Source organism: Triticum urartu, chromosome 3 (assembly GCF_003073215.2).
Source record: "Triticum urartu cultivar G1812 chromosome 3, Tu2.1, whole genome shotgun sequence".
Taxonomy (NCBI): Eukaryota; Viridiplantae; Streptophyta; class Magnoliopsida; order Poales; family Poaceae; genus Triticum; species Triticum urartu.
This window is the reverse complement of record NC_053024.1, coordinates 29548930-29559994: the sequence shown is the minus strand read 5'-3', so window position 1 is coordinate 29559994 and position 11065 is coordinate 29548930. Positions and strand designations below refer to the sequence as shown.

Genomic DNA, 11065 nt, shown 5'->3' with positions numbered 1-11065 from the left:
CCTTGTTCATGATAATTGTCTTTTATTCATGCTATAATTGTGTTATCCGGAAATCGTAATACATGTGTGAATACATAGACACCAACATGTCCCTAGTAAGCTTCTAGTTGACTAGCTCGTTGATCAACTGATAGTCATGGTTTCCTGACTATGGACATTGGATGTCATTGATAACGAGATCACATCATTAGGAGAATGATGTGATGGACAAGACCCAATCCTAAGCATAAGCACAAGATCGTATAATTCGTTTGCTAGAGCTTTTTCCAATGTCAAGTATCTTTCCTTAGACCATGAGATCGTGTAACTCCCGGATACCGTAGGAGTACTTTGGGTGTGCCAAACGTCACAACGTAACTGGGTGACTATAAAGGTATACTACGGGTATCTCCGAAAGTGTCTGTTGGGTTGACACGGATCGAGACTGGGATTTGTCACTCCGTATGACGAAGAGGTATCACCGGGCCCACTCGGTAATGCATCATCATAATGAGCTCAAAGTGATCAAAGTGTTTGATCACAGGATTAGCATTATGATACGAGTAAAGTGACTTGCCGGTAACGAGATTGAACGAGGTATCGGGATACCGACGATCAAATCTCGGGCAAGTAAAATACCGATTGACAAAGGGAATTGCATACGGGATTAATTGAATCCTCGACATCGTGGTTCATCCGATGAGATCATCGAGGAGTATGTGGGAGCCAACATGGGTATCCAGATCCCGCTGTTGGTTATTGGCCGGAGAGGCGTCTCGGTCATGTCTGCATGTCTCCCGAACCCGTAGGGTCTACACACTTAAGGTTCGGTGACGCTAGGGTTGTAAAGATATGTATATGCAGTAATCCAAAAGTTGTTCGGAGTCCCGGATGAGATCCCGGACGCCACGAGGAGTTCCGGAATGGTCCGAAGGTGAAGAATTATATATAGGAAGTGCAGTTTCGGCCATCGGGAAAGATTCGGGGGTCACCGGTATTGTACCGGGACCACCGTATGGGTCCCGGGGGTCCACCGGGTGGGGCCACCCATCCCGGAGGGCCCCATGGGCTGAAGTGGGAAGGGGAACCAGCCCATAGTGGGCTGGTGCGCCCCCCCTAGGCCCACCCCCTGCGCCTAGGGTTGGAACCCTAGGGTGGGGGGGGCCCACTTGCCTTGGGGGGTACTCCACCCCCCTTGGCCGCCGCCCCCCTTGGGAGATCCAATCTCCAAGGGCCGCCCCCCCAGGGGCCTATATAAAGGGGGGAGGGAGGGGGCAGCCGCACCCTTTGCATCTTGGCGCCCCCAGGGGCCTATATAAAGGGGGGGAGGGAGGTCGACGTGCCTCTGTCTCCCAGATATTTTTCCTTTCCTCTCCTGGGTAAGCTAGGGCAGATGCAGCCATCAATTGCAAGCTCCGGTAGGAAGATCAATTTAATTAATTTGGGGTCTTTGTGTTTGTTACTATTTTGAACGGGCGACAAGATCACGGCTGGCCTTTACTGGTCGGTTACTAGTTAGTTGATGGGACAGTCTGAATTGTGAATGTTGGCTCGTTGGTCATAGAGAGCGAACGGTTAGCCGTGATCTTTTATGAGGCGTGTTTCGACGGTAGCCGACGGCGACCGTAATTACCCGAGGCTCACTCCTCACACATAGATGGAAGATTGAGCGCCGATGGTGCCAACGGGATGTGTTCTAGGTAGGAGGCAATTGAAGGGTGTCGAGACATCGGTGCATAAATGAGAAAAGGATAGAAGATGATGGTGCTCGCCGGATGCGTTCATATGGCCCTGGGAGCGTGGCGGTCTACTCGGCACAATCGGCATACACACCTTTTTTTCAAAGGCAAGAGGGACGCCTCATGGCTGCCATGACTTGGGGCTTTGAGTGCTTTGATCAGCTTCGGATGTGATTAAAAAGAAAATAATAAGTAAAGTGTCCAGGGCTTGAGGTTTACCTGCAGTTGTGTATATGTCATCCAAATACAAACTACATAAATCAATATGTCACTCATAAACACCATTGAATAGACCTTGTACACGAACTATGTGGGATGCATCCAAATAACCCTACAACTGACTGCTGCTGCACTGAGGTTCTATTGTCCAATCAAGACCCTATCCGAATCACGGGGTTACCTTGATTATTAAGATTGGGTCTTGGATGGAGACTTCGAAGATTATCATACTAATTCTTTACAACACCTCTCCAATCAACACCTTTGCAACTCATATTTGTCTTTGGCCCTCCTCGGCAGATTTCGTCTAGCTCTACCACTGCACACTAGAATATAATTTAACAAAAAAACATATCAACAATTGGCTGGCTCAATAATCATCATGATGAAGATCGGATGCTATTGCTTAGTTTATGTGTTCGTTCAAAAGCGTAAGCTCATGCATTTTATCTACACTAAAGACAGTTCAGGAACATTTTACATAAAGCACAATAGAAAGAAAATAAGTAATTACCCACATGTGAAGAGAAAATAACAGGCATGCACCCTGTTGCTACCGAATGCTGGGTATTAGGTCCAGACGGTGCGCCCAAATACAATTGAGGGAGCTTTCAGTCAGTTTTCTTTTTCTTTTTTGTTTGTTTGTTTTTGAATGGTTTTGTTTGGTTTTCTCTTTTCTGTTCTACTTTTTAATTTTGTTTCCTTTTATACTTTTATTTTTATTTTTCAAATTTAGAACTTTTTCACAAATTCATGAGATTGTTTTAAAATTTGTTGAACTTTTTTCAACGCCATGAACTTTTTCCCTCAAACATCTGAACCACTTTGACATATAGTAATTCACATATCCGAATGTGGATTGCATTATTTAAGGCGTCACAAGTCAGTGTCTACGGACGTGCCCGGGCGTTTGAGGGGCCGGATTTGTCCATCGCAGCTGTAAATGCTCTTAGGAATGGAGATTCAAGGATCAAAGCACAGTTGTGCTTCACGGTTAAGCACAACTATGCATCCCGGAAAGTGAAAAGCACGAAATGTGATTCTATTTTTATTCTTTTTTTTCTGATTTTTTTTAAAAAGTTTGTCAAACAAATTAACACGGGATCTAGTTTCAAAGATCTTGTTGTGAGAAATGCAACGGTGACGTTTGGAAGGGCTAACTAGTGATATGCCATGCATTTGGCGCCATGCATGCATCGACCACGCATTTCTTGGATATATGGTTTATGGATGTGATAAGCCATTCATTTGTTTGCACATTCTTCATATTGGTGAAATGTACATCGATATTATGTGCATATGCCAGAAATAATAATGCTGGGCTTGACGCGACGTATGCGGAGGGAGAGATAAGTTGTTTGTTCGTATACGTGTGTGAGAGAGATAGAGAGAGACAAAGGGAGAGAGAATCTTTGTTTCTATACATGTGTGTGAGAGAGCGTCTTTGTTTCTATACATGTGTATGTGGGGCTTATTGCCATGCAAAAATTGAAGTTCAAACACATTACGGGATGTGAGCTACTCGTAATGTGTTTCAACTGAATTAATGGCAAACAAGAACGTCACTATTATTGAATAACAAAATAACAAAATCATCATTGAATAATGGCAAACAAGAATATTATTTGCTGAATTTGCCTTTACCATAACTCACATCTCGTAATGTGTTTCAACTCAAAATTTCTTATGGCAATAAAACATCACCCTCTTAAAATCTCATGTTATTTTTTTAGATTCTTCAGAAACTTTGAAATGAGATATTCACCAAATTTTCTTTAAATGTTGTTTTCCATGTGATATTCTCCTCTTTTTTTGCGAAACATGTGATATTCTCCTTGACGTGATATAGACATGAGCAGTGGCAGCCTGCTGACCTGAAAGCATGACATCCGGGCTGGGCTGTGGCTCTAAATTTTAACAAAAACCTAGTCCAAAAGCCTTACCAGAGTCAATGGCTCAAAGCTCAATCGTGGATCCGTCACGTTGGGCCACCACCGATGATACCGATGCGGCGGCGGAGGAATTCGAGGACAATATCGCCAGGTCCGTGTCGGCCAGACCGCCACCGCCGTTCATGCCTCGCCGCGACGATAAGGACGACGCGTCCACGGCCGGCGCCGATAGCGAGAAGGATTCCATTTTGGGTCCGCGTTGGAGATGCCTAAATATTGTGTCAGTGTCAACGAGGATTCGCCACGGGGATATACACATGCGTCATGCACGCACACGTCATGCATGAGCTTACGTACCCCACCTTTGTTGCAGTAATTCTGCCCTCTGTTGCTATTTCCAGGTTTTTTTTCTTTCTTCTTGATGAGTTTTTCTTTTTCTCTTGGTTTTTATCATTTATGCCACCGGTTGTGTCCCATTACTCAGTTTTGCCACTAGGAATTTCAACTCCTCAAAAATGTCATTGCTTCGTTAGACACATACTTAAAAATGCCACTGGACATCATTATTATGATCTCAAATCTCTTTTGCCATGTTATAATGACATAAATACCTATGAACCAACATGCTAGCTCTTCCTCTATCTCGCTACAATAAAGTGTTGGGCCCACTTGTTCCCAACAACGTTCTTATTTTCATGTAAAACTATTCGCTTGGTTACTCCTGACAAGTGGGGCCACACTTATCATTGTGAGATAGATAGAACTGACATGTGGGTCTAGGCCTATTTTTGTTATATAATATGGTTAACGGATTTGACGTGAAAATAACAATGTCTAATGGCATTTTTGAGCAAACATCTAAAGGAATGATGGCATTTTTAAAATATCTAATGGCATTTTTGAGCAAGCATCTGACGAATTGATGGCATTTTTGAGTAGTTGTAATTTCTAATGCCAAAACTGAGTAGTGGGACACAACTAATGGCATGAATGATGCGAATTTGACAAGCCTCTCTCTCACACTGTCTCACACACACACACGCGCACACAGAGAGAAGAAAACTAAACGAAGGGGGTGACTATTTGACAAGCACCTAATTGTTTTTGGCATTCAGTCAAACCTCTCCCTACCATCGGATCTAAATACAAACCACTTATTGCTAGATGTGTTAGAGAAGTGTTGTCATGGTCAGCTGCTATTGGAGGTATTGGAGGGGCTGATCCACTGATGCATGACGGAGTCAGGCGACCCGTCCCTGCTCTTCTTCAGCAACACCGCACCATCCGTGGCGGCGGAGGCTCCCTTCTCCGTGATCCTCTGGTGAGCCTGTCTGAGCACGTCCAGGACCTCGCCGATGGACGGCCGCACGTCCTGCTCCGGCTGCAGGCACCGGAACGCCACCTCGGCCACCAAGTCGACCGTCGCCTTCGTCTCGCTCGCCGACGGCCCGTACCCGAGCCGCGGGTCGACCAGCCGGTCGATCTCGCAGCACTGTATCATGCGCACGGCCATGCTGCCCAGGTTCACGTCGGTGCCGGCCCGGGCCATGTCCACCGCCGGCCTGGAGGACACGAGCTCGACGAGCACCACGCCGAAGCTGTACACGTCGCTCTTGTCCGTGAGCTGGTACCGGTGGTGGTACGCCGGATCGACGTACCCGGGCGTGCCCTGCGGCGCCGTGGACACGTGCTGCTGCGTGGCGCCGTCCGCCGGGAACAGCCGGGACAGCCCGAAGTCGGCCACCTTCACGTGGAACCCGTCGTCGAGGAGGATGTTGGTCGTCTTGACGTCCCGGTGCACGACCTGGTGTGCGTGGAGGTACGCCAGCGCGGCGGCCGTCTCCACGGCGATGCCCAAGCGTATGGGCCACGCGAGGAGGAGCGGATCGTCGCTGCCGCCGTGGCCACCATGGAGGTGGTCGGCGAGCGTGCCGTTGGGGACGAACTCGTAGACGAGGAGGAGGTCTCGGCAGGTCGGCGAGGAGGAGGTGCAGCCGTAGAGCGCGACGAGGTTTGGGTGGCGCAGGCGCGAGAGGATGTCCACCTCGTTGGCGAACTGCTCCACGCCCTTGTAGCTGTTCTTGTACAGCCGCTTCACCGCCACCACGCTCCCGTCACGGAGAACCCCTGCACAAACACATCGTTCGTACGTCGTCGTTCTACCACTCTGAACTGAAGCAGTCTGAAACAACCCGACAATGGCATGGCTGCGCGTGTGGCTACACTATATACCTTTGTAGACTGTCCCGAAGCCGCCGGCGCCGAGCTCGTTGGCGTTGCCGAAGCCATCGGTGGCCGCGTCGAGCTCCTCGTAGGTGAAGATGTGGGTGCACGGCGAGCCGGCGAGGCCGTTGAACTCCTTGCGGAGCGATGCCAACGGCGATCCTTCACGGATGAGGCCGTCCATTGACGCAGATCGTTTCTTGTTCTTGGCTCGGTTGAGTTGTATAAGGTGGCACACGAGCCCCAGTACGATGACAAACAGAACAGCACTTGTGATTCCTGAAGGCATACATGTGCTGAGTTATCGATTTGAATACTGCATGAAGTTATCAATTTTTTGGCGGGTTTATGAAGTTATCTACCTGTGACATACTTTATTCCAACATCGCGTGCACCTGTATCTGTATTTGTATGAAGAAGAATCAGGATAGCAGTAATGTAGTATGCACATCAAGAAACATAAAAGGAAAAAAAACCGTGAATTGTGAAGACTTGCTAGTGACAAATATCCTATCTCATTCGTGGTATATTTCTATAAGACATATTTTGATTTGTTAAAATAAGGCTGTGAGCAACAGTTACCTGATTCACATTAAAAAAGCAACAATTACTTCATTAGTACGTAATTTGTAATACATTATGATATTTGTATTCAAAATTTGCTAATAACTCCATGTCCTATCTGCAGTGACTACAAGAAACAACTGTTTTTTGAGGAAAAAGCCAATGATGACGAGCTGCTACGTACCACTGACGAGCCATATATGTGGCCCATTAGCGCTCTTCAGTTTACGAGCGACGGGCATATCTAGGACTCATAGGTGTCATACGTGTGGCACGTGTTGGAGTATAATGTCCAAACCTCTCCTCGACACATTGCTGTAATGCCAACGTCAAGGTCTACATCAATATGGTCTTCATCAACAACCTCGTCAACACACCGCCGCCACCTCTACAACCTCGTCCACAAGGATGGACACGCGTCCTCTGACAGTACTACTGCAAGACCGCACAAGACCGACGAAGGCATTGACCGCGTCCGACGGCTAAGACTGCATCGACACACCGACATCTCTTTTGTGAAAGCCAGTACAACCGCACACACGGTCCTGGCAAAACTGTCGTGTACTCGGCGGGCTTCCTCCATTCTTAGCAAAACTGGCAGTCTCACCAATATCCGCGTCCTCTGACATCCGCAAGAAGCTCGTGGCGGTACCTCTCAAGGTGCAAAACGTCGCCCCCGACGGAGCACTCCAGGTGCAAAACGTCGGCTATACGATTGTAGCTCCGTCATACACATTGCGCAGTTTTTTGCGGCTCCGCCGATTGTGGCTACATCAACTACGACGAATTCTACATCGACCACGACTACTTTGACCATGGCTACATCATGATCGACGACCTTGACTACGTCTACAACAACACATCGGCAACAACTCCAGTCAACAGCATCGGCGCCGTCACTAGCGTCCACGCCGCTCCCGCTGTGTATGCGGGATGGAATAGAGGAGATGGCTGGATACTCCAACAACACGAACACATGGCAACTCTTAACATTTTTTATGGCAAGTTTAGTGATGTGACGATGGCAATTTTAGTTGTCAAGCATGACAACTTTTTTTTATGGCAAATTTCAAAAACAAATTTGTGGTTGTTTTTTCTTTTTGGATGGCAACTTTAGTTGTAAAACTGCAGGGCGGGAGTGCTTCATGCCATAGTGTGGCACTTATCATTTGGGCATATCTAAAAGGTTGTTAGCTGGTGCGCTAATTCTATGCCCAGGTCGACGGAAACATGAAGATGTGCCAAGAGCCATCGTCCTTGCCGTCTTCGGGATTTTACATATGAATTTTCAATTCTTTTTAAAACACCGGGATCAATAGAACCTGAGCTCCAAATCTCTGTTCTCGCACAGATAGCACCGGATTTTTCATCATGTAGTTTTACAATGTATTTTATCATTACTGTTTACATGCATTTATCTAGGGATGCAAATTGATGGATGCTAGGGTACCCTATGGCTCTTTGGGGATTTTTAGTTCATTTGATTGATCTAGTTACGGTTAGAGAGTAGAAAATATTAGTCAAAGTTGCATATTAGAGACTATGCAAAGTCAGAAAGAGAAACTATTTTGAAATGGAGTGAGTTGTGTTCAAGCAAAAATTGATCATGAATATATTTCCGGACAAATCTAGTAATATGAACTTGTCCGGATTAATGATGCTTTTATACTAATGATGAACAAATCTAAACATGCTTGACAAACACAAACTCTAAAACTGCTTATGTTATGAAGCGGGGAGAGTACATAGCTTCACAAAGTGTGAGCACCTAAAAATCTCCAGCTGAAGCCACCGAATATGCATAAATTTGGGCACCTAAATTTGGAGTGATTAAAAATACAGATTTGGTTCTTCGGTTTAAGAAGGAAGGCAGATTAGACTCTAGTTTTTTTCACCATGAAAAATCCTTTTTTCCAAATTAACTACGTTGATTATGGCCGCACGTCTCATGACAGTGATAGACAGTTAACCGGTCAGAGCAAACTGTGGAATATTATTACCTGCTGACCAAAAATTTAGATATCGTTATCAAAACCCTTTGGATAACCCTTGTCAAGTTGTCATGTCATGACGAGTAATCTCCTTAATGCTTTGAGTAGTAAATTGAGGTGAAGAACCCCCAAAAAAGAAATGGCAGTATTCACTGATGTGACATGCAAGAAGAAAAAAGCTACAATAGCCAAAAGATCAATTCTGCATTGTTCACAAGGGAGACGACAAAATGAACTGCCATGCGTGGTAGGTTGGCTGCCGTTGTCCTCACGTCGAAAGTTTTGGTAGGAAATATCAAACAAAGTGAGATGTCATCTTGAGATATCCATGGAAGACTTGGGGAGAAGACTTGCAGAGATCAGGTTCCCTTCATACTAGGGGCAGACCAGATGAGTCACCTGACCCCACAATCCACTTTCTCTCTGGATCTAGTTTAGCCACGGTTGCTTTCTGAATTTCCACTCTGAAGAATAAGTGTCCATTTTCATCTTTTAACTGTCCACAAAGATTATTGTTGGCTTTCCTAAAGGGTGTGGCCTAGCTCTCTTATCTACTCTCTCCATTCGAAATTATTTGTCACAAAAACGGATGTATCTACAACTAAAATACATCTAGATACATTCATTTCTTGGACGAGTAATTCCGAACGGAGAGAGTAGATGAGAACCTGTCAGCATTGATTCTCTCCTTTTCTGTTTTCATGTTTTCTTCTTGTTTCACTTTTTTTTCACCTTTTATTTTTTTTCATCATTTTTATTTTATTTTTGGGGAAACACACAAGTGGGGTCGGAAAAGACAAAAAAAGGCACAAAAATATAAGAAATGTAAACTGGTAAAAGTAAAAAAAAAAGATTCACACCAATCTTCAACTAAAATCAAATAGCATAGGAGTTAGATAAGATTTAGGTATTCATTCTCGAAAGATATCAAAGCACCACTATTCAACTCTAAGGCCAAAAAAAAAAAACCTCTAACGCAGAGGTTGGACTAAATTGGAAGGTTGAATGGTCATTTAAGAAAACGACATTTGCATCACAAATTCACAATCAACGACACAACTTTGACAATGATAGCATGAGTGGCTGCTACCCATAGACGGTCAGACCATAGATTTGTATTGTACAATGAGGTTAGCCCTATGGACGTGTGACTGACACATATATATAAACCAATTTGCCATGACCGAACTTATTCAAAGGCACGCAGTCCAAGTTCAGGAATTGACCATTTCAGTATCTAACTTAAATTAAGTGACATGGTGCATAAGACATCTCAACGCAGTGCTGTAAATGTATTACTGATTCTGAGAATAATCTGTGCAAGTTAAGAAAGGAAACGATCTTCGGTTACCTGAAGGAGTTGTTGAGCAGAGCTTCCCGTCGGGGCCGCAGACGCACTGGAACGCAAATTGATCCAACGTGCACTCCCCGCCCATTTGTCTGCATCCGTCGCAGTCTCCCAGCGGCGCCGGCAGCTCCAGGAGGAACCCATCGCTTATCAGCCGCTTGTAGTGCTCATGAGCCAGCTCCATTCCTCGGCGCACCGGTACGCTCACCGAGCTACAGTTGGTCGGAACGCCTGCCGGTGCCGGCAGCTTGCCGCCTTCGTGGCTGTCCCAGCTGCGATCCGAGATGTAGGCTCCCATCGTGTGGTTGGCGCACAGCCGCCGCAGCATGAACTCAGCGGACACGGTGCAGTTGTAGAAGAACACGAGGCGCTTGTTGGTTGCGCTGATGTTGAACGGGAAGAGCGCGAGGCTGGCCGACACGTTGAAGTCGGGGACGGGGCAGCTGGTGTCGCCGGCGAAGGCGGTCTGCACGGCGGCCACCATGGAGTTGTTGGTGTAGGAGATGCTGTCGACGCGGAACAGGTGCTCCCTGAACGTGTTGCTCAGGTAGGTGCGGCCGGTGCCGTTGTCGCAGGTGAGGTCGAAGGCCGGGTAGCCGCAGTAGAGCGGCTGCGCGCCGGCGAGGGAGAAAGGGTACCTGATGGCCAGGGCCCCGCATGACTCCGGCGAACAGCTCCCGTTGCTGCCGGTGGTGGCTGTGGCTGAACGGAGCAAGGAGACGAGCTGGAGAAGAAGCAGCTGCAGCGACAGCATCGACATGGTTTGCGACGAGCACGCGCGCAGTTGGACTGTGGACTTTGTGATGAGGGATGAAGTGGATGATGTCGGTACGCTGGTACATATGGTCTTTGACTGGTATTGCTTCCGGTTTTCGTTACGCAAGTCTCCATCGCATCTTCGTGGCAGCAACGGCATCGCGGTTTTCTCCGCCGCAGGCTCGAAGCTTAATTAAGCACGTCTCGAATATTAGAGCATCTCCAACAGCGCCTAACGCGCGCCGTGCTAAAAATCAGCTTGCAACGCGTTCATTGCCTGGTTTAGCATGGCGGGTAGCGCTGGCTCCAGCAGCCGCGGCAAAATGAATATGCGCTCTAAACACAAGCAAAAAA

The 11065-nt window shown here is 46.7% G+C and overlaps 1 protein-coding gene across 1 annotated transcript; it reads right to left on the bottom strand.

The window, feature by feature from the left end:
- Window positions 1–4883: 4883 nt before the first annotated feature.
- On the bottom strand, window positions 4884–10787 carry LOC125542540 (LEAF RUST 10 DISEASE-RESISTANCE LOCUS RECEPTOR-LIKE PROTEIN KINASE-like 1.2). Its single transcript, XM_048705616.1, has 4 exons — window positions 9959–10787; window positions 6415–6453; window positions 6062–6331; window positions 4884–5956 (listed from the first exon to the last, which is right to left on the bottom strand). The coding sequence occupies exons 1-4, from the start codon at window positions 10713–10715 to the stop codon at window positions 5019–5021; spliced, it is 2004 nt and encodes a 667-aa protein (XP_048561573.1). The 5' UTR covers window positions 10716–10787; the 3' UTR covers window positions 4884–5018.
- Between the last annotated feature and the right edge of the window lie 278 nt (window positions 10788–11065).

Coding starts and splice junctions, on each gene's coding strand:
- LOC125542540 (XM_048705616.1), bottom strand. CDS start 10,715: ATGTCGATGCTGTCGCTGCAGCTGCTTCTTCTCCAGCTCGTCTCCTTG. Junction 6,454..9,958: donor CTGCTCAACAACTCCTTCAG/GTAACCGAAGAT, acceptor ATACAAATACAG/ATACAGGTGCACGCGATGTT. Junction 5,957..6,061: donor CTTCGGGACAGTCTACAAAG/GTATATAGTGTA, acceptor GTGTTTGTGCAG/GGGTTCTCCGTGACGGGAGC.